The 27,798-nt window shown below is 39.9% G+C and overlaps 1 protein-coding gene and 1 long non-coding RNA gene across 3 annotated transcripts; one reads left to right on the forward strand and one right to left on the reverse strand.

Annotated features, from left to right (window-relative positions):
* Positions 1 to 296: 296 nt before the first annotated feature.
* Positions 297 to 8,998, reverse strand: AMIGO2 (adhesion molecule with Ig like domain 2). Its single transcript, XM_064422516.1, has 2 exons — positions 8,646 to 8,998; positions 297 to 2,046 (listed from the first exon to the last, which is right to left on the reverse strand). Exon 2 carries the CDS (start codon positions 1,971 to 1,973, stop codon positions 408 to 410), a length of 1,566 nt encoding a protein of 521 aa, XP_064278586.1. The 5' UTR covers positions 1,974 to 2,046; positions 8,646 to 8,998; the 3' UTR covers positions 297 to 407.
* A 3,512-nt stretch (positions 8,999 to 12,510) lies between these two features.
* LOC135301307 (uncharacterized) lies at positions 12,511 to 26,437 on the forward strand. 2 transcript variants are annotated; one of them, XR_010363057.1, is made up of 9 exons: positions 12,511 to 12,751; positions 14,297 to 14,397; positions 17,436 to 17,512; positions 18,784 to 18,882; positions 19,137 to 19,226; positions 19,538 to 19,605; positions 20,887 to 20,960; positions 21,565 to 21,729; positions 23,068 to 26,437. It is a non-coding gene; the product is annotated as an uncharacterized LOC135301307 (long non-coding RNA). The 2 variants fall into 2 exon arrangements; XR_010363056.1 differs by lacking the exon at positions 23,068 to 26,437 and having other exon boundaries at positions 21,565 to 22,042.
* Positions 26,438 to 27,798: the final 1,361 nt, after the last annotated feature.

The following is a 27,798-nucleotide window of genomic DNA, read 5'->3' on the forward strand; positions in this document are numbered from 1 at the left end:
ATTTTTCTCCCTAGCCATAAGCTGTTTCTGTGCACACTTCAGAAGAGCTGAGTTATCAGCATGACTGGGTGTTGCATAGGGGTCAGCCCCTGCCTCTGCAGAGTCAGCTGTGTGCACTCAGAGTGTCTCTAAACATGCACAAGAAATTGCTGTGTGTGGACCAGAGAGTAAAACAGAGGCTCAGCTTGCATTAAAAACATTCACAATAATGACAAGCTGTTTGCTCTTCCTGAATGAGCTATCACCATTGCATGGCCCATACAGAGAGGAGGCGCAGTTCAAGGACTGACAAAACATACCTTTTTTTAAAACATTTTATCTCTTTTTATTTGTTTGTCCTGATGGTTTGCTACAGGCAAAGGAGGTATTCAGAAATGGAACTGCACAATACAAACACAGGCAGCAAACTAAGCTGGCGGCATGAAAGGCGTATCTGAGAACACAGAGTTGACAGAGTCAGAGTCGGATTTTGTTCGAGTAGTTTTTAAGATACTCTCTGTAATGACACTGTCATTGGGGAACAGTTTTACTTTCCCATTCTGACTCTGTTTTGGTTCGTGCACAGGTTCCAGGAAAACCACCCGTTTCCCAGTGCTAGCCTTCTTCTCGTCAGCTGGCAGCTCTTGCGGCAGTGCCGAATTCAGTATGGATGGGTGGGCACTGCTTTGGTTCAGCTTCCTCTTCTTCTTTTTTGCCTTACATTGACACGGGCAGGGGGTCAGATAGAGATACAGCAGCACTAAAATAATACTGGCCACACAGGCAGCAAGGGTGGTAAAAGCTGTATTAAATGCTTCATGAGCGTGGGACCTGTTCACTGTGAAATTGCTAACATTTATTCTGACCTCTATGGTTTCATTTAATAGTCTTTTCTTATTTATTGCAATGCAGGAATACAGCCCTGAGTTCTCTAGCTGGGCATCTGTTATCTCCAGGCTGCCATTAGGAAACACCTTGAAGTTATCAGTGTCCCTGTCTGGCTCCAGCAGTCGATTGTCTGGACTAACCCAAACAAACTGTGTGCCTGTATCGCTGATTCTGCTGTCACAGTGTACAATCAGCCTGTCACCAACCTGGGCATCATGAATAAACCCAAAGGCTTGGAAAGAGCTGTTGACGGTACTCTCAGAGCAATTCATAACATTATCGTGCAGGAAAGGCAGTTCATTATGACCTCTTGGGTCTGACTGCAACAAACAGCTGTACTCATTTTTGAAGTCCACCACTGAGCTGAAATGCCTTTGATACCAGAAGACTAGCATAGAGTACAGGACACAGTCACAATAGAATGGGTTGCCATGAAGATAAATTCCACTAAGTTGTTTGGCTGGCACTGAACTCAGGCGCTGAACAGGCATCGTCTGGATGTGATTAAAGGAAATGTCCAGCAACACAAGGTCTGTCAGTTTATGTTTTCCAACATATAAGTCCAGTGGGAAATGTGAGACCAAGTTGTAGCTTAGGTACAGTTTCTGTAATTTGTACAATCCTCCAAAGGCTAAGGACTCGATCTGTGCTATTTGATTGTTGTACAGCAGGAGAACCTCCAGCTCCTTTAGCTCCTGAAACACAGGGCTGCCCAGTGTTTTCAGGCTGTTGGATGACAAGTCTAGATACTTCAGATTCGGGGTTGTGGAAAAGCTTCCAGTGCTAATGCTGCTAATGCTATTATGATTGACTATTAAAGTGTTCAGTTTCTCAGACAGCACTGGGACCCATTCAGGCTCCAAAATCCCAATTCTGTTATAACTCAGATCCAGCCTTTTCATACATTTATAAAGATTTCCTGGCACTCGAGTGAGGTTCTTATTAGTGCAGCTTACGATATCACTGGCACAGATGCAGGCTGCTGGACACATCCCCGGGGCACTGCCACAAACACTCACGGTGAAGACCAAGAGGCATGCGAGTCCTTTGCAGTTCGCTTTGAAAACTCCAAGTCGAGTAGGAAGTGTCTGCCAGTTTAAAGACATTGTCACTGTCTTTTAGCTGTCTCCCAGTGCTCCTTGCCACAGATCACTTGTGCAGTTAGCTTTGCACTCCTTGCTGTCAAAAAAGGGATACAGAGGTACAGCATGTTAACATTTACCATTCATACTCTGCATGATTTCTTATGCCTTTTGAAAAATACAGGGAGTTAATCCTTAGGGTTTCATACAATTAATGGTATAATCTAGTTCCACGGTGATGTAAACTTATCATTGTTTTATGTAAACATGAAATTCTGCATTCATGTGTAAATATACTTTAGATACAGTATTTTTTGTCTTCAAAAAGAATGCAACTAAGTCTTTGACAATGTAATGCAATTTCTGACACTTCATTTAAAAAAAAAAATTGGAAATGTTCCTCTGTGGAGCATGACTTGGCAATGGCATCCCCTACCTGTTTCCAAACCAACACAGATAGAATTCCCAGCAGAAGAAAGAAAAAGCCGCATCCTAAAATGTTTTTTTCTTGTCAAGTGGGAAGCAGTTACAACATGCTTTTCTTTATAATCAGAAAATGTCACACATTTTCAAGCAAAGAATTTTCTCAGCCTTTCTAGCTTTAAATGTCATATGAATTTCTTTCCTACTTTTTTTTTTAAATTTAGTAACCTATGCTTCAGGTAGCAACAGTCTATTTTGAAAGTTATTAAAGTTGTTCAATAACAATATTTTGTATTCTGCTTTTTCTACCTTGGCCATATAAGTAACGAAGAAGAAATCTACTAAGTGCTTACCTCAGGCACAAGTTTTGGGACCATTCAATAAGGATGAGTCAGCTCCTTCTCAAAACATAGTAAAGAAAGCAATATTTTGCTTGTATGTAGATAGAAAAACCCCAACCATACTCTTCTCTGAGAATATTTAGAGTCAGTATTGTTTGAAACAGGGATGTAAGATTTGGACAGTAGAGATTCTGTGCTAAGGAAGGGATAAGCTTTTTAGCATCTTCTGTACACATATAGCAGAGCAATAAACATTTTTGTTGATTCTTGCTCTCCCTAGTACCTGTTTAGAGTTTTTCAGTAAATTCACAGGTGAGTTCATCTGCATTGATTATCATCAACCCTTCAGAGTTCAGATGTGCTATTCAGCCCCCACATTATTGTCCTCAAACTCATTTCTCCAATCTCACCCACAGGGTGGAGCAGTATCTGAGCAGGGCAAACCCTGCAATGCCTGCTCTGCGCTGCTGATAGTGGCTATGGCCAGGAGCCTGTGGACAGTGGGATGAGGAGAAAGAAGCAGCCTCAGATGGAAAGGAGGAGAATAAAAGAAGAAATTGCATTCTCTGTTGATGCAAGATGGATGAAGAAAAGATGAGCCTTGAGGGCAAAAAAATTAAAATCAAGACCTACATGGTGGAGGGCATCAGGGCAAAGGGATGGTGAAGAAGGGGAGAGAGAGAAGGGTAAGAGACACATAGGGAAGGAAAAGCAAAACCAGGGGAGGTGGATGCTAATGGAGCATCATCACTGTTACTAAAGAAACTGAGGAGGAGGCAGTCTGAGGATGCAGAAGTCAGTTAAGGCATACGAGACTGGAAAAGCAGATGAGAAGGGTGTAAAGGGAAAGAAGAGGTCTAAGCAGAAGACAAACAAGAGTTTCAGGAGGTAAGCCTTACAGCACACCTCTCCAGAAAATTTACATCTGCTACTTAAGAACCTAAGACTACTGATGCAGTTAATTAATATATGCTAAAAGCAAAAAATTTCACTCCTCCTCAGTTCTTTACTCCCGTCTTCTGTAACCCTCTGCCAATCTGTCAGGCTGCTGTCTTCTGTTGACAAATCTACTCTTAAGTCAAGTGGTAGAAGATGTGCTATGAAACTAAAGAGCTCAACTTTCTAACGACCCATTAAAAGAAGAAATATGAAGGCAGCATGGAAGAATGGGACATATTTTTCACAAGAAATTATATATACATTGGCTTTGTTTGCATAAAAAAAAAGGAAAAACATGAAGAGAATTGAAGACTGCCAAGTCAAATGTTCAAAACTAAAGTGTCAGAATTACATTTTTCTTTCCATTTTAGATTTTATATACAGTCCTTCGTTACAGGATTGTTCAATTTTCCCCAAACCTTTCTTGACACTGTGCACAGGTTCTGAGGCAGAACAGGGAAAAGAATGGGTGATTACATCAAGAGCTTGATAAATCCTTATCCCTGAGAACTGCAGTTTCCTAGCCATTGCCACAAAATTCCTGAGTGATCAGGCAAACTATGTGAACTGGTGGCTATTACAAAATAATGAACATATTACAGCCACAAGCTTGGCACTTATAAAATAACGAACCTCTGCATGTTAAATTTGGGAAGGACTGATCTGAGGAACTGCTGAGCTGAGAGTCAAAATGCTGTGACTCTATCTGGCACAGGGATTCCTTGTTTATACAAAGGATAACATGATTTTAGCTATAGAAATATTGTAAAAATAAATTGATTGGTTTGAATTAAAGTTTAATATTCATAAATTCTTCTAGGCTTTTAAAGTTTCCTGAAGCCTCTAACTGCACTGGGTTTTCAATGGAAAGTTAGGAATCCAGAAGAGTATTTTTTAACCAGTCCTAAGCTCCTTGCTTAGTTGTTTTTGCTAGTTAAGCAGTCTATTAACAGATCAAGTTCTTCTAGAGGGTGAGACCTATGAAGCATTAGAGAAACTGCCATCAAAAATAATTACGTACCATGGTGTGAATTTGTATGGTATACAGACATAAGGCACAATGAAAAAATCCTGGCAGATGAAAAACATATTTTGTAGTTGCTCATTTAGTTAGTCTACTGTATGAAGCAAGGCATCTGAAAACTATATTACCAGGAAAGCACAAACCTGAAGACTGGACTATAAAGCATCCACAAAACAGGAGATGAACAGTTGCTGCAAAGGTTGCCTTTCCCACTAACATGTGAAAGCCTGATTCTGCAAGCTATGCAGCCTAATTTTTAATCTAACTGCTCTTGCAACAAGTGAATGGCACTTAAAAAAAATCATCTCCCATGTTGAAAATAACTTTGGTCCTGAAGATATTCTGAATAGGATGTACGAGATCAATGTTCAGTTTTGTAAGGTTTACCAAATTTAATACACTAGATAAGCTTGCATGTTTGCTTCTGTTCATGCCTATAATTATCTCACCAGAAACTCCAAGCTAGTCTGCAACCAAATCCCATAGGAAGACACAGACCAGTCACTGGTGCATATCACATAATACCTTTTAGTTCTAAGGAGCAAAAACAGTTTGCAAGGGTTAAAAATTGGATTGTCCATTTTCAAAGTTCACTGGAGCTGCAAAATGAAAACTGTTTCAGATAACTTGTCTGTGTGGGTAAATCCAAATTATAGACATCCTAAACATACCACAGAACACACAAGAATATTTAGAGAGTACTCTGATGAGCAGAAGCCTTCCTTCCCATGCCCAATACATAGTGTAGTGCCTACATTCCCAACAGGTTCTTTGCTCTTTTGGAGATTAGGACTGTAGAGCTTCAACCTGCTCTTCAACCTGTGTTCCATATATCGACTGCACAAACTACCCAGGATGTTCTGCAAAGCCAAGCAAGTTCAACATAAATATTGACAGGGTATGTGATCATTTGAACTTACTCAAAATGTCTGCATAAACATTTCTGGGTTGTAATGTGTTAAGCAGCAAGAAGAACAAAGCCCACAATAAGCCCTTTATTAAAAAACCTGGCATTGCGTTTCATCCCAGTAATACTACTTCAGGTCTTAGAGAAGTCTTATTTTACAAATTTCAATATTGAATATTTTCTCAAGAGAGATATTGCTCTTGAATACTATCAGCTAATGTGTGCCAACAGACTTTGGCCAAGCACTTCACCAATATTTCTGAATGGGCTGGGTAAATACCTTTTCTGATTTATAGTAAAGTGAAGGGCATGGTTGGGAGTTTTGCTCTTGAATTCTGTTCAAAGAAATAATTTCTTTGTGACGTTAAAATGCAATATTTTAAGTTCAGTGCCAAAACCACATTACTCCCTGAGATCATTCATCTGAACAGTAATGGTGCACATGCTTCTTAACTGTTCAAGAAGAAAGGCGGGACATATATCCTGCTATCATAAAGAAAATCCTCTGTGGTCAGAAACAGCAAAACTGACTACAACCAATCACATTCGAGAGAAGCTAAATATTCAGTTCTTGGTTTGAACTTTTTAATGTGTTTGTTCCTGTTTTTTGTTTATTTCTGAGGGGGTTGTTTGTTATTTTGTTTTTAAAAGTAATGAGCACTTAGACCCGCTTGTGGAAAAGGGGACTGCTGGGCAACATACAGTCTCACCATCAGTTATCACTTGAAGACCAACTGATGCCCTAAACACTCCTTTCTCCTTTTTCTGGGCTCTCTCTCTTACTAATATCTACAGCAGTTTTCTTATCCTCTCTAAGTACCTTCAGGCTTATTGCTGTTTCTCCAATGGAATCTGTACACCAAACTACCTCTCCCAGTTCATTTGAGACCTTGCTAAAAATCCTTATGTAGCACATCTCTTAATTTAAGCAGTGAATTGGACTGGAGATCACAATTCACCTGAATGGTATTTTGCAAACACTACTATTAGTCTTTTCACTGTTAAAAAAATTGGATTGCTAGATGTTATTCTTACTGTAAAGCATTTTCCTGTACATTGGTGATGCAAATAGTCCCACATCTGGCTGGTACTTCCTGCACAGTGAAAATGCAAGTATTTGCACATAACCCTGCTGCCTGCTGTACTACTGCAGGAATAGTGTTGAGCTTCTAGAGAGATCAAGCACTCGAAAACATTAAAGACCTTTGTTCATCTTCCAGAAGGTTCACACCATTTCTACATCCCCCACCTCCTTCTTTTGCACCACATCTCCTGTGACTGTCTACTCTTGAGTCTTGCCCCAGTCTCAGCACCCCACAAGACATTAATACATCTCTGTACCTCTCACTGACTCCTGATGTCCACAAAGGTGCTCTCCCCCTATACCAGTCTACATATCAGATGAATTAGGGCTGTACTAGTCAAACATAGTAATACATGAAAAAAAAAAAAAAAAGATGGCTCAGGTGTTCATTTTCTCACAGCCCTATTTTTTTTTCTGGCATGACATTTGACAAAGGTTCCTCATGAACTCAGAAGCAAAAGCGATTTTTAGAATGGGGTTTTAATAAATTATATCAACAACATTATACAAGTATAATTATTCATGCTTTTAGACTCCAACTTTATGAATCCTGTTCAAGTACATGATGCAGCCATTAATTACATATAGACTAATGGCATCCTATGCAATTGGTATTTTAAAAAGTTACATTTTTAAGGAAGGTCTGCATAAACTTGCATTCCTTGCATGTGTGAGATACTGTCATAGGAAATATTCAGCCACCTCACCTCAGTCTCCAGGCTCTACTCTGCCTTTATCCTACTCTGATAAAGAGGAAAAGGCACCCTGCATCAAATCTTCCTGACAGCTGTGCTCAGCATCTCTGACTCAACAGACACAGATTACCCAAACATTGTAATCCATGAGATTTGTGACATGATGGATTGAACAGCAAAGACTGTTGGTGAGCTACATCTGGGAGGTGTCTTGATACACTGGACTAAATCCCTGTACTGGGCTACACTGTGCTTGGTGCAGGACCTAATAGTGATGAAAAAAATGGCTTTACATCATATTTGCAGCAAGCTGATCCTGAGATCAGCAAGGCAAATGGAGTGCTCTCTCCAGCCAGCATCTGGCCAGACCTCAATCGTGCTGAATTAGAGATTAATTTGTCCTAGTAACCTTAGCCAAATAAAATTATAATCTCCCACTAATCCCTCACTAAAGACTGAATTTCCTTGAAGACATATTTTTTTCTTAAAACATGATAACTCGATGGTCTTAAAGAAAACACTGACACAACTGGGTGTCATACAACAGAGCCTCAGATGGACTAATCAACAGTCTCTTTACAGCAGTACCAGCTATGAGAAGTCAACATCTCTGCACCTCTTATCCCTCTGAGAGAGTACAAGGGAAATATGCTTCAGTGAAACAACAAATTCATCCCTTTTGCCATGTTACTTTGTAAATCAAGCTGCAACCAAGCTTCAACCTTTGCAAATTACTTCAGTTGCTAAGGAGATCAGCAAATAATTAAGAAAAAATGTGATGGTAAGTGGCAGTGCCTATTACAGTATCACTAACCAGTCTCCAAGCAATGTCAGATCTTAGGAAAGTTTAGTTGCCCAGCGAAGGATCCTCACCGCCTCCAAAAATTTATCTGAGGGCTAAACTTCACAGAAACGCCCTTGCATAGATTTTTGCGTAGGGTGTCTCCTGCCAGTCTCACGGCGGGGACTGTCCGCTACAGCCCGATTCCTACCGGGAGTCGGCGGAGGGCAAAGTTTCGGAGAGCCCAGCGACCGAACAGGCTAAACCGGCATCGGACCGGGGGCACCCACAACCGCTCCGAGGGGTCTCTGACCGAGTTCCCCGGGCGGGCGCGGCCACTGCCGCCGTTCCGTGCGGAGGCAGGGACCGGCTCTCCCCCGCCCGCTGCCGGGCTGCGCTCGCCTCCCTCTCAGCCCCGACTCCTGCCCCTCCGGACGCTGCCCCCCGTCATAGCCCGGCTCCGGGGGGATGTCTGCTCCGCCACCCCGCCGGGCAGCGTTACCTGGAGCTTCCGATGGCCGCTTCATGTCCGGGGAGCGCGATGCCGGCCCCGCCGCCGCCTCCAGCCCCTGCCCCGCATGCTGCGCGCCGCTGCGCTCCGGGGAAGTTGCGGGACGCCGGGAGCGCGGCAGCGGCTCCGCTGCGCTCCCCCGCGGACGCAGGCAGTGCTGGCCCGCTGCCCCCGGGAACGGAGCTGAGGCCCGGAGCTCGGCGGGCGAGCAGGGAAGGCGGGAGACTCCCAGTCACAGCGGCGACACAGCGCGTTTTTATCCCCTCCTGCCTACGCCCTCCCGGTCTCCCCAGCCGCGCAGCACCCGACCCGACCGCACGCCGCTCGCCCCGACGCCCGGCCGCGCCAGCGGGACGGAGCCGTCGGTGCCCCGGGGGCGGAGCGCAGCGGCTGCCCCCGCCCCGCCCCTCGCCGCCCGGGGCTGCCGCGCTCCGCCCCGCTCCGGCCGCTCCTCGCCCGCCGCAGCCCCGCCGGCAGCGGCCGGGCTCCGCCGCCGGGTGGGCTGTGCCCCTGCGCTGCACCCAGCCCAGCCCGGCCCGGCCCGCTCCTCGGCTGCCTTGCGGGGGGCAGAGGCCCGGGGAAGCCCCTTTTGCGGGGGGGCGCAGCCGAAGACACGGCTCCTCGTTAGAAACGCATCGAAACTCCCCGAGTGCGGAGATGGAGCCGCGGGGTGTTCCTAAGGCGCGGATAAATGTAAAAGGCGTCGTGCTAGCTCTTAGAAATCGTCCTCCCGTTAATTAAATGGTCAAACCCCACGGAAGCTCCGCAGTAAACTAAGCTTTGATCAGAGCAGAGGAGTCTATCAAATGATAAAAGGCGTTATCTAAGATTAATTGCCATGTAGAGGGATTTTCCTGACCATGGAATCTGGGGGAGAACTGCTGCAAATCAAATTGAGAAGTGTGACCAGATCATGAAGAGGCAAAGCTGCAGCTGAAAGTAAAAGAACACATTTACTTCTATTTCACACCAATTTTAACCTCCCCCGGCCAAGTTTCTCACGACATCTCCATCATAATTTAGAGTACCCTACATTTAGAGACTGAAACTGAACACAGGCAACTTTAGCAAATAACAGACATTGTGGATTTATTATCATCCAGACATACAGTTCCCAGCAAATGGGCTTGCATATTAAAGCTGCTGCCAATCACGCTTTTCTTTTAAGGGCACATAGCAAAGTGGTTTTTAATATGAGGGTTTGTGGCTACATATAAAGCTAAAAGGCTCTTTGTCCTAGAATTCACCCCACAGGCAAACTAAAGTTCTTTAGTACAATACAAGGTATATGTTAAACATCTGATTCAATATAGATCAAAGCCTGGTGAGATATAGGTGGTACTGCTATTGATTTAAAAGACTTTTGGAGCACTACCTTATCATAAAAAAAAACAGCTTTTTATTAATTGTTCTTATTTTGTGCTGAATTTCTGTGCAGTTAGGCTGTACAACACTGAAGTAATTTTTATTTTGAGGTTATCGATTGAATACTGATTTGTTTCTCTGCTGGTATATTCATTTGTTTAAAGAAGCATGTTGTCTTCATTTATACTAAATCATTAAACTTTCCTGATGACCTTCATATTACAAAATACGGGGTGAAATTTAAGTTGATCACATTACCAATGCAGTCTGAGGAAGAGGGTAATCACTTTTGTAGTCTTCCTTCCTCTGCTTTCAAAACTGAAAATATTGAGCCTGAATTCTTCCTAAAGACTTATGGAAGAAAATTCCTTCTGTGTTACCATATGGAGAAGCTATCCATTTGTGAGGTTTGTGCACACTTTGATTGAGGTAAACTCGTTTTAAAATACTAAGGATTTTTATTGCACCTTGTTCATACCTCAGTAAGTGTGGAGGACTGGTAGGTGCTTCTGCTTGTAGCTAAGTTATTTAGATTCAGCCATGAGATCTGGACTTAGTAATAATTGCTCTGGGGAAGGCAGGATCCACATCAAAGTGAAGTCCAATACTTAAAGCAATTAGAATTTTGATTTCCAATTTTATTTTTTTCTCATTAATGCTGACTGGGATCTGCTTTTTATATTGGAGATCTCAGGGCCCAGATGCTCAAAAAATTGATGAGAGTTGTGATCATCCTTTCATGAGTTGCTCAGCTTACAGAGAGGTCATCTGCCAATAAGCAGACATTGCAGAGAAATCATGATCAATGAATGTATTGAACAGTCTGAAAAGAGTTCAGAACCACAGGATTCTTGTAAGTCTGGAAAGAACTGATTGTGAGCCCAGCAATTCTTCATTCCCACTGAACACTGACAAATTTGAACACGGCATGATGCAATCTAATTCATTGTGGTATTTCACAACATAAAGGTACTTCTGTCACTTGTACATACTAAATTATAAGGAAGATTGCTTTTCAAATTCTAATTTGGATGAGAACAATTGGTATTTATATTTCCTCTACCAAATAGCACTGATGTGAAAACAGTACCTCTCCAAAATCTTTGTTGATCAAACATGGGCACAAGCTGTGTGAAGCTGACAGTACATTAATTAGGGTGTGAAACCTCTTTTGATAATCCGTACAAATGTAAGGTTTCTGGCATCACCAATAGAGATTCTTATTGCAGAGAATTGCTGATAGCTGTCTGCTCCTTCCATTCCATCAGGATCCTGCCTGTGTTTCCCTGCCCCTGCACTGAACTGTCTGTTGGAGTGGAAGCTTTTCAGTGCTTGCTTTCACATCCTGTGCAGTGCCAGACAGACTGATGGGGCTTGATAAGGTCTTTTAATAACACTATTTACCATGTGATCTTGAAAGCCCCCACGAATACAGAAATGCCTCTAGTATCTTCAATATTGTTTCTTTATTAAACCAGCAAATTTATTACAGTTATATAATAAAATTTATCATTAAAAGACTTTTTCAAAAGCCATTTGGCTACAGGGAGTTTACAATACCTTCATCAACAAGCAAGGTAATTACTGGGCTAGAGATTAACTAGGAGGGGGTACTGAAAGAAAGGAATATCCTCCTCTACTCTTACACTCTGCTTCTGGCAAGGGCATGATTTCTCTGTGGTAGTGCTCATGCAGGAATAAAGATTTCTAGTTTAAGTCCTGGTTGCATACATTATAGCCATTGGATATCACACAGTAATAAGGGTCAGAGAGTCATATTCCCTTTTTTTGATCCCCCTCTCTCCATCCTGAATTAATTCTCTTGCAGTATAAGTCCAGTCTGAGGGTTAGGGTACTTCAGTGAGCTGAAAGAGGTGGCCTGCAGTCCCTCTGCATGAACTCTGAGCCCCCAGAAGAAGACAGGCATGCAAGTTGCGCAAGGGCTTAAACACAGATTTGTGAGTACCTGAAGGGAGTCCTTTTCCCTCAGCTGGCACAAATATTTTCAGTAAATTCCACACCAAACAGTTGGACAACAGCTAGTGGGCCACACCCTTAGCAGCAAACACGTGGGCCATGGATCCTGTCTAGACTTCACTGTGGAACACAAGCACACATGCTTGGTCTTGTCAAGGCTCTAACACTTTTGGCATGCCCTGAAGCAGAGCATGTCCTCTGCTCTGTCTGTGTGACTCTGGGAATCTGCAGTGCCTCAGGGGATGGAGAGAACAAAAAGCAGGCTGGCAGGGATGGCTGTGGCAGATAGGTGTTTTAAGGCTCTTATCAGATGATAAGAGAAAACTGTCACCTGAGAGTTGCAGTCCCTCTTAGGATAGTTATTGGGTCTGGCTGAGATGGAGTTAATTTTAACCCCAGCAGTCCTCACAGTGCTGCTCTTTGCTTTGGTAGCTAGAAAGGGGTTGATAACACACCAGTGCTTTGGCTACAGCTGAGGAGCTCTGGCACAGCACCAGTCAAGTCTCTCAGGATCTCCCTGCTCCATGAGTAGGCTGGAAGTGGGCAAGATCCTGGGAGGGGACACAACTAGGCTAGCTGACTCAACTGAAGGGATATTCCATACCATATGGTGTCAGCTCAGGTGTAAAAGCTAATAAAAGGAGGAGGAAGGGGGGGACTGTCATTATTTGCAGTGTTTGCTTTCCTGAGCAATTGCTACATGTCCTGCAGCCCTGCTTCCTGGGTATTGGCCTGACATTGCTTGCTGGTGAGAAGTAAGACAAAAAATGTTGGTTTTTTTTTCTTTGTTCATATGCATGTAAACTTTTGCTTTTGTTCTAGTAAATTGCCTTGTATTATTCTATGAATTGTTTTCAATCTCATTTTGTCACCCTGTTCAGTTGGGAAGGGGGAATGATCGAGTGGCGTGGTGGGTACCTGGCATCCAGCCAAGGTGAAACCACCGAAAATGATGATGATAAGGTTGAGTTTCTATGGGTAAGGATCAGGGGGAAAGGCTACCAAGGCAGACATCCTGGTGGGAGTCTGTCATAGACCATGCAACCAGGATGAAGAGGTGAATGAAATCTTCTCTTCAGCTGGCTGACACTTTACAGTTATCAGTCCTTGTTCTTCTGGAGACTTTAACCTGCCTGATATCTGCTGGAAACTCAACAGTGGAGAGGAGGCAGTCTAGGAAATTCCTGGAGTGTTTCGAAGGAAAGTTCCTGACTTGGGTCACATCAACTCCCTGTAATGCTACATCCTGGGGCAAAGTGACTAGAAAGTGGCCCAGTGAAAAAGGACCTGGAGGTGCTGATAACAGTGGCTGAACATGAGCCAGTGTGTGCCCAGGTGGCCAAGAAGGCCAATGGTATCCTGGCTTGCAACAGAAATAGCGTGTCCAGAAGGACCAGGGCAGTGATTGCCCCTCTAAACTTGGCTTTGGTGAGGCCACGCCTCAAGTCCTGTGTCCAGTTTTGAGCCCCTCCCTTCAAGAATAACTTTGAGGTGCTGGGGTGAGTCCAGAGAAGGGCAATGAGGCTGGTGAAGGGTCTAGAGAGTACATTATATGAGGAGTGGGTGAGGGAACTAGGTTTGTTTAGCATGAAAAAAAGGAGGCTCGGGGAAGACCTTGTCACTCTCTATAACCACCTGAAAGGAGTTTGCAGCCAGGTGGGGGTTCATCTCTTCTTCCAGGCAGCTCATCTCTTCTACCAGTGACCGGATGAGAGGACATGGCCTCAAGCTGCACCAGGGGAGGTTCAGGTTGGACATAAGGAGTAATTTCTTCCCTGAAAGAGTAGTTAAACATCACCCAGGAAGGGAGTGGAATTGCGAACCTTAGAAGCATTCAAAGAGACTGGAGATGGCACTCAGTGCTATAGTTTAGTTTTCTTGGTGGTGTTGGTCAAAGGTTAGACTCCATGATTTTTGAGGTCTTTTCCAACCTTAATCATTCCATGATTCCTTTTGGCTCTGCTTTCCAACCAGTTTGAAGCTGAGAATAACTGAGACCCTGAGAACAACTCTTCTGTTCTACCAGGACACTACTCACCAGGCTGCTCAGTCTCCAAGGAATCAGACTCTTTTATTCTTCTTCTTTTTTTTTTTTTTTTTTTTTAACTCCCACATGGCATGAATGATATTTATTATGCTAAGGACAAATAAAATGATTCTTTAGACCAGTGTGGGGATGTGAGAAGATTGTACTCACTCCAAACCTGTCCAATGGTTCCTCACTCTCCATATTTAGGCATTCAGAACGGACTTCCTGTCACCCAGACGTATTTTGTTACTCCCTGTTTTCACTTTCACAGCTCTGCAGATCTCGGGGGGGATCTTTGAAGACATTACCTGTCTACCAGTGCCATCTTTTCTCGTTCTATCCTCTATTCTGTTCTAGAATTGAAATCAGCTGGTAAGTACTGTTGAAAAGGGAGTAAGAATGGCTAATGTTAAGTAGAGCTTCTCATTAGCAGTGTGTATATTTCAGAATAAAATCTTTATACTACTTTTATTGGTTGATATAGCCCTAACTTCTGGCCCTTTCTACACTCAAATGCCTCTTTAGTACTCAAAATATTGGTTCCTCAGTTTGGCAGATTTGCTGTTACTTGCAGTCCTCCCTGATGTCTTTGTTTTTTCAAGGATTTCATATGACCAAAGATGGTAAAAATATCATCAGATACATCTTAAATATCTCTGTTTATCAAATTGCTTTACTTTACTTGCTGTGTGCTGGCACCATGAAGTTTGTGTATAACTTACTGAACATGCAGTTTATGTCCTGGATAATTTCTAAAACATTGAAAGAGCTTAAACAGAGACATTCTCCATCCAAAAGTGTGCTTCATACATTGAATAATAATAAAAAAAAGAGAATATTCTGAGGTGATTTCTTATTTTGAGATAGATTTGCTCTTGAAATCAAAGTTTGAAAAAATTGAGGTGTCAGTGGCTTTGTGTGTCTTGTGGACTTTTAGGGTCTGTAAGTCTTTGAATTTGCAGATCTCAAAAACACCCCAAGACCTTGTTAGGCAGTATTCAAATCTTTGGAGCATATTTATATGCAAGGAAGGCATTGTTAAGCACTACGGGATAATTTATTTTCATTTTCTATTCCGTAGGCAGAACTTGAGAAAATGTTACAAATTAACAGTAAATTATTGGTTCACTGAATTGAGCCTTTAAAAGTAAGGACATTTGGGAAAGTAATTTGTCATGGCCTTGAGCAGTCTATTTTAAAGCAGTATAGTAGCTTTTCTATGATTACAGGTAACTTAACCTTTAAAATGCAGTTCTTCATGCAAATAAACCTGGGTAATGGACTTTAAAAGGTGATTTTGCATGCCCTCAGGCATTACTTGTTTCTTGGAACACTATATCTCTCTCATACATCCAAAATAAAGCAGGAAATCTTTTTAGAACACCAGATTCATTTTGCATTATAATGGAATGTAGTGACGTCCTACAGTAACTGTAAAATATTGTCTAAAGAGAGAACATGCAAGTGGATTTTCTAATGAAACATGGATACTACCCCACAGCAATATATAAAGTATTTGTGAATACTCTAGATTTGCAGTATCAGTCACGAGGTAAAGGAAGATGCCCAACCTCACTCTTGCCTTTAATTGCTCATGGATACAGCACTTGAGTGGCTGTATTTATCTGGAGTTATAGTTCAAGCCCATTTTGTGCCTATGCAGCACTAGTAGGAGATTGAGAAGGTTCTTGAAGTATCTTATATTGAGTGTGTGACTCATTTAATTGGCTCCTACGTCCTGCTCCCCCTCATACTTTTCATGGTGCTTTTCTGCACATTTTCTGTCTCATTCCAAGACCCCACATGCTGAAAATGGCAGATCATGAGTGGTCAGTCTTAAACATCACTGGAATTACAGAGTGGTAGAAAGCACAGGAGGTAGTGCATTGCAAAGAAAAAAAAAAGAAGAAAAACATAAAAGCAATTTAAAAGTCCATCTAGGAGATCTGTACAGCCTTCTGCATCTCCTTCTCCCTGAGGTGTGAGCTGTGGGCCTCCATTCTGAGATCAGTGTGTGGAACTTCAGATCACAGTGCCACAGGGCTCTCCAGGCTGACACAAAGACACAGATCTAGTACATCAGTGCTTGAGTTTGCTCAGGGGGCGTGTGGGGGTGTAGCTACATGTCTGAAAAAGACAGGCACTTTCAGACACAAATTCCTTCAAAAGGGAGTTAAAGATCTGTAACTCCTTATGACTGTGAGTTATGGCTGCAAGTCAACAGAAATGCTTTTTAGGAGATGTAGAACCAATGTTTAATTTTTAAATTTTATAAAAGAAGAAACCAAATCTCCTAAACACCTTTGCCCGTCCCGTGTCCTGTTTAAATCAGATGTTTTACTGCTAGCTTTTAACAAATGGCTGACAAATAACATAGGACAACTAAGCAGGAAAGAAATAAAAATGTATATTACTTTGGTGAACAATGCTTTCTTTGTAAAGGATTTTATGATCCATAGTGATCCAAGCTAAAACTGCTCTTTCCTTCAGTAATAATGGGGATGAGCACGACCATCCATTAATATTAGTTGCTTTTGGAAAAAAACGATATAAAGAAAAGTCTGTTCAGAACTGTCACTAAAATCCTGGACATGAAGGCAGCTTCTGTGCTTATTTCTTTAGGCAATATATCATCTGAAAATAAAAGGACACATTCCCCATCATTCATTACCAAGCATCTTGAAAGCAGGCAGGGTGACTGTAAGGGTAGAATTTTGTTTGTATGCAGACTCATGTTCATCATGCTGCTTATTCTTTTTGTTACCACCATAAACCAACACAGTCCACTGCAGCAACTCCATAATGTATTTCCATATGCATCCCCATAATAACCATGTACTGCCTGCTTGTGTGTGGCACCTTTGGGAATGCTGGAGTGACCCCTCACATGGAGCATGCTTCTGACCCATTTCAGGTTTTGCATAGAACCTTTCTTCTTTCAGTTTCAGGACAGAAATTATTGTGGTGTTTGATGCAGTTTTCTCTGAAGTAAACTCGTGTTTGCAGAAATTAGAATTCCCTGTCCTGCTGTCTCAGTCTTGCTTATGTCTTGTGCAGAGGTAGAAGTCAGAATCAGCATCTGTTTTAAGCTAAGTTCATAGTAAGGGGTGCCTGAGAGTCCCCTTTAAACCCTAATATTTGTAAGAAGGGAAATACTAATTTAAAAAACAATGTGGTTTTTGTTGTTGGTTTTTTTTTGTTTGCCTTTTTTTTTCTTTTAATTTGGCTAAGTTTTGAGGCATATGATCTGATAAAAGTTATGAGACTTGATTATGGCTTTGATCATATCCCAGTTTCAAAATAGTGGTTAATGCTGGTATATAAATGAATACATTTTTATTGAAAGTAAATTCAAGAACATATGCATTCTTGTCAATGTACTCAGTTGAGGTTGTGGTCTTTTCTAACAGGGATACATTTCCAAAACACCTGGATGGCTGATAGCATCTGAGCACATGGGTCTTGAAAAATGGAGAACTGAGAAAAAGTAATATACTCAAAATAATCCGAAAGTATTTCAAGACAGCTTATACTTTGAACCTCAAATGTATCTGAAAACAAATTGACAGGTCTAGAACTTGAAACTGATTTTAAGGTGGGGAAAAGAGTATTTTGAAAAATGATTACCCAATAAATGAAAGAGAGAAGCATCTTTTTATTTGTGGAAAAAAAACCCATTATGCTGAAATAAGAAGCTTCCACAATCTATGACTTTAATCACCACCTCCAGTAACATTAAGTAAAGGAGAAATGTTTGGGAACATGAGAGAGCATGTGGTAAAGACTTCCCCTCTCTGTCTCCCTGTTTATTTCTATTCTCATTTCAATGTTCTGAAAAAGAAATAATTTATTGCAAATCCTGAAACAAGAATTTTTTTTTTTCAATCTTTGTATTTTCCCTTGATTACAAACTCCTATTGAAGATTTTCATATGAATAGAGCATCTGCTGGGTATCCTGTCCAGATGGAATCTCCAGTAAAGCTAAAAAGCTCACGTTCACTTCCTTGGTTCTTCTTTCCACAGTCAGAACATTTTCTTGTTACTTCTCCTTTATCCTGTGATTATTTTTATGAAGCTTGTTGGTCTAACATTATGAGACTTCTGTTCCTCTGTAAGTTTGGCTGAAACTTGAAGTCCCTGGGGAGACAGGCAGCTACAGCGACAGACAGTCTGTCTGCTCAAGCCTCCTTTCCTTGAGACACCATGTTAGAAAGAAAACAGCTGAGGTGGAATTACAGTGCCCAGCCCCTGAAGAAGGAAAAGTGGGAGATACTGTACATTGGCTCTGCCATTAGTGCCTTTAAGAGTGGGGAACTGCAGTCAGCTTTGTTAATGGTTAGGTACATATGGTATAATTGATTTCAGCCGGTACTTTCACTTAATAGCCACTATAGCCTCATTTATGGCTGACTTAATTGGTAAGAGACTGAACAGAATCATGTTGGTAGGTATTGCTGAAGTTAAAATTGGGTAAATCTGGTAAATGACATCTTCTGACCGGCTCAATTCAGAAAGCTTTAAATATGTGGGAGAGAAAGGACATACCTCCATTTATTATTTATTGAGGTAAATTCATCCCCGTATCAGTTCTTTGAACTGTTCTAACTTTTTCCTCTCTTGGGCTATATTTTTTTTAATAAGAATTTTCAGATCTACCAGAGATTTAAAATACAAAATCTGAGGCTAAGGTCATTATGGCATCCAAATGACTTTGTTTTTTGGTTTTTTGTTTTTTTTTTTTAATTTTTTTTCCCCAGGACCTACTTATCTCTATCATTCTTGTCAGCAAGTAACCAGAAGGAAGAGATTTATAAAGCAGATGTCAGAATGTCAGATCTGCCTTCAGCTGATTTTCTGTAAGTTTATTACCATATGAACTACAGTGTTCAAGGATACAGAAAAAAAAGCCCAAAATTTTATTTGCATTAGTAAATAAAATATTTTAAATGGGAAACCTACACTCCAAGCAGTGAAAAAAAAATTCCATTCTAACCTTTGGAAGGAATTCTGCTCTTTTGCCACAAGAACCAATCAGTTTTTATCAGACAAAGCCTTTATTATTTGATAACTCCCTGTGCCCTCACAAATGACTGTGCTTATTTTCCATCAGCCATCTGACTGCTAGAAGCTTGAAAAACAACACATGGTGGGGTAAAATATCTGCCATGCTTTAACCAACCGTGTCTGCTTTTCTCTTCTGGTAAGTTCCTGCGTTTTTTTTTTTTTGGCTACAGAGAACATCTGCTTTTAATGAACACAAATAAGTCAATAAAATTCATATGTACATTATTATGAGGTTTCCTTCCCTTTCTGTGTAAATATGATTAGCATTTTGAACTCCAGATACCTTCTTTGGAGTTTAAATATAGCTCCCTGTTTTTTGGCATCGATACAATAATAATGATTATACACATTGGAAGAAGCTGCAAGGAAGTAACAATTTGTGAACCTTCTGTGATTATTCTTGGCCTCACATAAATCCATTAATACATTTCTCTCTTCATGTCCTAGAACTGATTTCTGTATTCATGCTTGTGTCCAGTCGGATCTTGCAAACATCGGTGTGAGTGGAGACAATGGTAAGATTAAGACCCAAGTAAGAATCTGAGTCTGTTTTAAGTACTTGCTCCTTTTTGGTAAGTTTTGAGAGTCAGGTTGTTTTTTTTTATATTAGAACAACTTTGTTTTCTTCATCTTCAGCCACTGCTGCCTATTTCAACTTGAACAGTCTGTACGGACACAGCTTCTTTTATTTTTTTCTTGTTTATGGGTTTTTTGATGTGACACGTGGCTTGCACCCAGCCAAACATCAAAGCATGTTCTCAGACAGTATGCATGAATAGTTTTACTGGTCATCTATGTGAGGTCATCTGTGCTCTTTATTCCTTTTTTTAATTAGTGCCCTCAGTAGCTGCAGGATTATTTGATCTTTGTATCACCATATATATTTTGGCTGGGAAACTGGAAATATGTAGCCAATACTCATCCTATTTTCCAACCTTGCCTATTCACCTGTGGTGGTGAGATCCAGCAGTCATCTGCTTTTCTCACGTTTTTCTGACCCCTGCCACAACTATGGAGAAAAAGTTCAGTTGTTTTTGAAGGAAATAGAAGTTCATATGGTTTGGTATATTTGGCAAAATTCATGTAACAGCTAACATCTCCTGAGCCAAGCCACTGTTTTTGAGACATGCCATTTCCGTTCAGAGCTTTTATTTAGATGAAGACATGACAAAATTTTATTTTAGCCACACTTGAATTTAGGTTTAATTTGGACTGACAGTACATGGCTAATAGATAATTGGAAGTTAGAGAGCAGGTATGTTGTCATGTAAGTTTATGTTCTAGTTTGTTGGTTTTTAATATCAATTTTTAAGTGATGACCAGGGGATTAATTTTGCATTTGGTGGTAACACCTTTTTTAGTTGAGGTAACTGAGTAATTCTCATTGTAGGTTTCAGGTTTTGGTTGCTTCTAGTCTTGTAAATATTTCACAGTTGGAGCAAAAATATCCCATACTGTCTATTTGCCTCAGTTTGTGCTTGATTAGACATTTCTGAATGCTCTGAAATATGTCTAGGGAGAAAAGGAAAAATGAACAACCTGTGTTTCCTGTGTTAATATTCATGATGCATTTTTCCTAGCATCTCATTTTGCAAGAATTTGTGAGGAAGTAGTCAATTTGTAAATCCTTGAATAATTATGTTTTGCAGATTAATACACAATATACCTTTAAATATTCTGCCTGGCACTGGAAATGCCCTAGGCTAGGATGGAACAAGTGGAAAAAACTGTTCTTTGGTCTTGAACCTGACATCTAAACTGGGAGTCCATCTCCTTTTTGTTTTTTTTTTTTTAAGGATCACTTCTGGGGACAGAATGGCTGGGAGAAGGGAGATCCTTCTCTGACAGTAGGGAAGAGGAGTGTTTAGAGGTGGGTATGGGAGAAAAGTGGTATTGGAAAAGAATAGTAGGAAATAGATTAACTGCACAGAGAAAACTTATGAACTAAACTCTAAACTACTAAAACCCAAGTTTTATCCAAAAATCAGGTAATCGTAGAGTTTAGATGGGAAGAAACTGTTGGAAATCATCTGGTCCAGCCTCCCTGCTAAAAGTGAATCCAACTGTGAAGTCAGATCAGGTTTCTCAGAGTCTTGCCTAGTTCCAGCCTCTCTGAGCAATGCTTTCCCATGTCCCACTTCAGCTTGTCCAAGTAGAGAAAACTTTGAGCCTCTTTCTCAGGCAGATATAACTGACAAGCTGTGTCATAAGTGGAAAACCTCTGAATCACTCAACACTGCCTAGTAACATTGGGTAAAATTGTTGATTTCAGTGTAAATATTGGCAGTGGATGGCAGTTTTTTGTGAGCTTTCTGACAGTGATTTTCTGTGAGACTTGTATAAAATGAGGTGTACGGGTAGCCTGCAGCATCTGTCTGGAGTTACAGAGATCTCTGCTGTATTTCCCTCATTTTTGCTGCATGCAGAAATGTACTTTTTCTTCTGCCTTCTGTCCTTTTTCCTGGTTTACCAAGGAAGCTGGAAACCAAGCTTTTATTCAGCTAAGCCTGTCTCTGCATGAGCCACCAACTGCTCCTAATGGACACCCCACTCAGCCTGAAGATTTAACTTGGCAGAACTCAAGTTTCTCAGGGAAACAAACTTTACAATTGATCCTGACATCCACCCCAGCACATCAGGTAATACAGTTAGTTAGGTAAGATTTTTAAGAGCATTGCAAAAAGGAAAGAAAAAAAAAGGAAAAAGCAAGTTTTGTCCCTATCCCCGTTATACAAAGTAATTTACAATGTTTGAAAATCTGGAACAATATTCTGATTAACAGTAATGGCTTGTTTTAAATTGTATGTCTAAGCTTTCTAAGTTAAAAAAAAGTGCATATGTCTTGCATCCAAAAATAATTTAAATTTACAAGTATGGACAATATTTATGTCAGCACCAGAATTGGTCATGGCAGTATAGCATCTGGCATGTGGGATTGGCAGCATAGTCAGCTGTTGTATGGAATAGCAGCCTTGGTTTTTATTTGTGATTTTTACTTATTTTCCCATTCATCTACAAATGGAGAAAAAGAAGTTAGCAAAAAAACTGTGCTGTTAGGCTTCTCCTTGAAAGTGTAAGGTGGTGAATACATAGTTCTTTATGTGGGTTTCATTAGCACAGAATCTTTCTGCAGGTTTTCCAAGGCAGTGAAGGCTATTCAGTAATTCTGCCTCTGTGTTTGTGTATCTCTGTTCCATGAGAACAAAGTTTTACTCTACTGTTCAGTGTTAATAACATTTTCTCAGATGAACAGACCTTTTGTTATTAGGTTACTTAGATATAGTTCCTATTGCAGCTGAGTAAGGAAAACTTCCCTGGGAATAAACCTGTGAATTGCCTGCTCTGTTTGGCCTGTTGCTGGCCGGACTCCTGGTGAATGCTGCTCAGCAGCTCAGCACAGCACAGCTGGGAACCAGCTCCAGTGCTGGGCTTGGAGGGTGTGGATGGTGAGGGCTTGTTCAGGCAGGTGGGTGACTCTGTAACAGGCAGAAGAAGTTCATCACAGGCAGAGAAACTGGAGCCACCACGACCAGGGGAAATGCAGCACTGCAAGATCCATAAGATTAAAAGCCTCACTAATTCCTTTGTTGAAAGAACTTGATACTTTTTAACATAAAAGTGATGCTTTATAGTAAGCTATCCATTATGGTTAAATACAGGCTCATGTTCTTCTGAACTCTGAAATCGGATCTGAAGCTTTGCTGGACTTCTGTGGATACACAGTTATGCTTTTAGGGAGTTTGTGTTTGACCTGGGACCAGTGCACTCATTTCAAGCTGATTAGTATGTGGTGTGCTCCAACACTTAATACACTTAATTCACAATGATATTTATATGCTGCATCAGTACTTAAAACCTAAACCCCCCTTTTTGTCAGTAGTGAAAAAACATGTATGACTGAATGACTGATTGATAATTTCTGGTGATGAAATAATTGTTATTAAATAGCATCAGATTGTATGTTTTCATTTTTTAAGTCCTTTTCTTAAAGATCTGATAGTTCTCCAGCTAACCTTCAGAAGACTTATGCAAAGCCAGGAAAGTCCCTTTGGAGTCCTGTAAGGTTCAAGTCTGGCAGAAGGATGTACCCTCCCCGTGGGCAACAGGTAAAATTTTTCAAGGTAAAAACACTCTCAGAGACAACTACTCCTGCGGAAGAGAGAAAGGGTCTCGAAAGATGAAGTGAAAAACTTGAGCACCCTGGACTGGAGCAATGGCATCAACTCTTCACAGTTCAGTCATAAAGAAAGAACTGCAAAGGAATTGTTTTTGTGACAAAATTGCTTGTGGGCATTTAGAGGACAAAGTGCTTTGTTTGGTGATTTGTGCCAGACATCCTGGGACCATTCAGTGTAGTTTTGGATCTCTTCCAGCATTTTGAGATGAACGGATGAGGAAATAATTGATCTTTCAATTTTTCTTAAATATGGTTTATGGAGGGGCTTGACAGTTGGCCTGCAAGCAAAGCTGAGTTAATAGAAGAAATAGCAATTGATGATTTTTGAGTCTATCCATAGCAAGGAAGAAGACAAGGCCGTCAGCATGGAAACAGATTAGAAAAGGTACATGAAAAATTTTGCAAGCTAGACTATGTGCATAAGTAGATGTGTATATGTGCCTTATTAAATTTCTGTAAAACTTTTTCCAATTTTATTGACGCTAATTGCTTTGTACCAATGAATATAATAAGTTATTGTGATGTAGTTAATGACTTAAGATCATGCTTTGTTAAGGGTATATAAACTGGAGAACACACAGAATAAAAACTCTTTTCTTCTTGGACTCTGATCATGTGTGTGTATGTCACATCCAACCTAAAGGTGACAGTGGTTGGATTTGCACTGCTCTGTATTTGTTCCTTTAGAGTGTTGAAGAGCAGTATCATAGTGATGTTGCTCAGCTCATTTATCAGTGTTTATGCACGGATTTGCAAAATATTTGTGAAGGTGTGTCCTGTGACTATTTTAGTTTCACAGATTTAATGTTTCAGGAACAGAAATGGATAATGGCAGACATTCTAAATAACATCAATTAAATGGAAAACCTGGATGTATATGTGTTTATTGCCTTTTCCCATGCAATTTTTCACAGAGATTTATCCAACAGTTGCTTCTATTTTGATGTGGGAGCTATAACTTCTAAAGGGGTTTTAGATCCATGAACACATGGTTTCTTCATGGAAAGAGTAGCCAGCTCTTTCCTTGAAGGTTAATAAAGTGATCTAATTATATTTATGTCTATTAAGAGGTGAAGACTTTAGAAAACAAAGCCTAATTATGGAAAAACCCTAATATCATCTCCTTCCTGAGTAGGTTTTGCTGTGGTGTCTCTGTTCTGGAGTGAAATGAGTATTTAACTAAATTAAATGAGCTTTGCACTGAAATGAAAACAACAGGCCTCCTCTTCATTTCAAGGTAAACACTATTTCTGAAATACTTGATTTCCTTTTAAATATCTACTAACCAAATGTTAATTTCCCAAATTTAAGACTAATATTTGTTACCAGCAAAATTATCATCAATCAGTACTAAATTTCCAAGAATACAGACAGGCGCATAATGCCTGATGAAATATGGTGACGTAAAGGAAAATCATTTCACTTAAGAGGGGGAGAACCAGGAGCAGGATTATTTCTGTGACTCTCAATTCTTAACTATTTCTTTACTCCATACACTTCAAGGAAAGAAGGGGCTGCAATGACTTTTTCTGCTGTCTGTGCCAGTAGGCAGAGAGATCCACATGGGTACCCTGCCAATTACAATTATTTTTAATGTGTGTTCTCCAGCAATGTATTCAAACACAATTTATCAATAGTAAAAAATTAGGTCCCCACCATTTCCCATGACAGTTTATTTCAATATTTACTCATCCTATCTATAGCAACCGCTACTTTTTCTCACCTTGATTTGGTATGGTTTCTTTTTGAGTTTTTGGCTTCAGTTATGTCTTTGACGTAGGCATTTTACAGAGAGGCATGGAACATGAAGACCTGCCAAGCTGCTAAGAATTTAGCATGACCTTGACAAAAGTCCTTGTCAAAGTCCATCATAATGGTTTTCTCCTACATCATGCCAACACATCACTCAGTAAGCCATCTCTGCTTAGGAAATTTAGCTTCAAGGCTGAGTATGTTTGAGTAGGAACAAAAAGTTCTTCTGCATGTAATAAACAAAAAAGCTATTTCTGTTTTATGATTAGGTCAAAATTGATCTAGCTTTTCTTAAGAGTAATAAACATTCCTGAAACAAAGTCTGAAAAAGAGCAGAACATGCAATTGCAAAAAATTCTTTTGATTGTGAAATTGTGTGTTTATCCTGGATATGACTAACATGTATATAGTTTGATTCAAGCTTAGCTCAAACCAGAATTAGAACAGAAAATTGCTTACTTTTAGGAAGAAGTGTAATCCAGGGCTTTACTGCTTACATTATTTGTGTAATTAGAATAAGGCTATGGTTGAAGTCACTGATTTAATCTCCAACAAACTGTAACTTCTGGTAGACTACTGACATTGAAATCACAAAGATTGTAGGGCACATTTCAACTGATCTGTAACTAAAGGAATAGTGGATTTGTCTCTTTATATGTTTTAGTCATAACACTGCAACTGGAAATGAAACCACAGTTTCTTAATTATTTTATATGTTTGTAAATTTGATTTTATTATTCGAAGATAATGTATAGATCTCATCTAATATTTACATAACAGCCGTTCAATATTTGGATTATCAGAGAAAACTGCTTGTTTAATTTTCAGATCTGGTCTAGTGATAAGTTCCCTGTATCACCATACACACTTAAGCCTTTGTCTGCCCTCTGCCTGTTAATAAAATTTAATTTAAGTGACATAATTCAGTGATCACAAATCGTTATTTAAACTAATAATAAAAAACCCATAAATATTTAAACTAATAAATAAAACCCCAAAACCATATTTTTTATGTTTTTCACATATTTATATTTCAATTAGTTTTTGTATAATGGCATTCACAATAAAACTCATTTGAATAATGACTTTCAAGTAAATTTAACCTTTACAGTTGGAGATTCATCTTGAGGTACAAAAGATAAAATCTCTTTCAGGTGAACAACTCCTACAGTGTTACAATTATTTGTAATTGCTTATTAAGTGTTTTCAATATGGAAAAATGTAAACAATATATTTACTGATTACTTAGTAATTAATTTGCATGTTAGAAGTTATGGCAAGCAGCATTTGATTGTAAATTAAGACCCACTTAGACAAAAAAACCAGATTCCTTTCTATTAAATTAGAAACCTGTTTCACTTCCTTAATAAAAGCAATAAAAATATCAGGTGCCTATATTACTCTGTTGCATGGAAGAAATTCTGGCGGTACTTAATAGCTGAACTGAATCAGAAGGCCAAGTCTTTCAAAGATTTAGACTTAATAGATCCTCTCCATCTCATTTTTCTTTCTGAGCTGAAAGAAGAAGACAAGATTTATTGCTTTCTTGACTTTTCATTTGTCAACCAAATAATCTGATTCATGGGCAAAAAGACAATGTCCTGAAAAAAAAATGTTTCTAATTTCAATCACTTTCTGTTCGAGACAATTAGCCAATATTAGCCAATATATTCCATCTTTCTTTGAAATTTTTACAAACTTGTACTACTTCAATGACTACCATTTGTTATGGTTGGTATGACTGATGGATAATAGGGGCATAGCACTGTTTTCATCTTCTGTTTTTAGGCATTTAATTTAGTACTTTGTATCTGGAATAATGGCATGCATTTCCTTGACCTACCTCTTTGAAAACTGCTGTACAGCTTCAAAATTTTGCAGTTTCTTTTGTGTAGGAGTCTTTTTTTCTAAGGTTTTCCACATCTCAGCAGTGTTCTCAGCAGGTTGAATTAATCTACCACCTGAAATTTGGCTGTAAACAACATATATTACATTGATAGAGAATTGCTAGCAAGTATCTTCCAAGTAACAATTAATAATCTTCCCAATATACCTATTATTAACACAGAGATTTGTGACTATTATTAAATTTCAATTAGTGCTATATTTTGCAGTAAGAACTGAGAGGAAAGCCATGAATGTGCTTCAGAAAAAAAATAAACAGGATTCAATTAATTCACGTATGTCAACACTGTTTCCTCATCATTGCTTCCAAAAGCATATTATTATTAAACACTATTTGTGGTCTGTGGATCAGCTGTGTTTTAGGTAGGCACAAAATAACATATTAAAGACAAATAGCAGAGTGAACCATCTGTTCTGAAAAAATACAAAAAACCCAAACTCCAACACAAGCAAAAAACCCCCATCCAAAGCAAAAACCCCAAAAAAACCCAACCAAGATTAAAAAAAAATCCAAAACTTTCTTTCTTCTGTGTTGGTTCTATACTAAGCTAAAAGATTGTGGGGAAGGAGGCTTTATTATACCTTCTCTCTTATTTCCAAAAGAGGTTAAAGTTGCAAGAGGAAAATGAAAAACACCTTAAGGTAAAGAATCTATCACCAACTTTCCTATTAGTTGCTTTTACAGAGATGGTCATGTCCCTCCTTCATTACCTCTCCTCCTATACATCTCTGCTGTTTCCCCACAGCTGGATCTAGTGCTTGTCCTTTGGAAGCTGGATTACTTCCCAAACCATTAGCAGACTAACCCAGTGGAATAAAAGTCTGCTGCTTCCAAAGGCCACTGTGTAAGTGAGCTAAACTGAATTTCTGGGGA

The sequence above is a fragment of the Passer domesticus genome, chromosome 5 (genome assembly GCF_036417665.1).
Source record: "Passer domesticus isolate bPasDom1 chromosome 5, bPasDom1.hap1, whole genome shotgun sequence".
Lineage (NCBI taxonomy): Eukaryota > Metazoa > Chordata > Aves > Passeriformes > Passeridae > Passer > Passer domesticus.

Excerpts from the sequence above, each read along its gene's own strand:
- AMIGO2 (XM_064422516.1), bottom strand. The coding sequence starts at position 1,973 with ATGTCTTTAAACTGGCAGACACTTCCTACTCGACTTGGAGTTTTCAAA.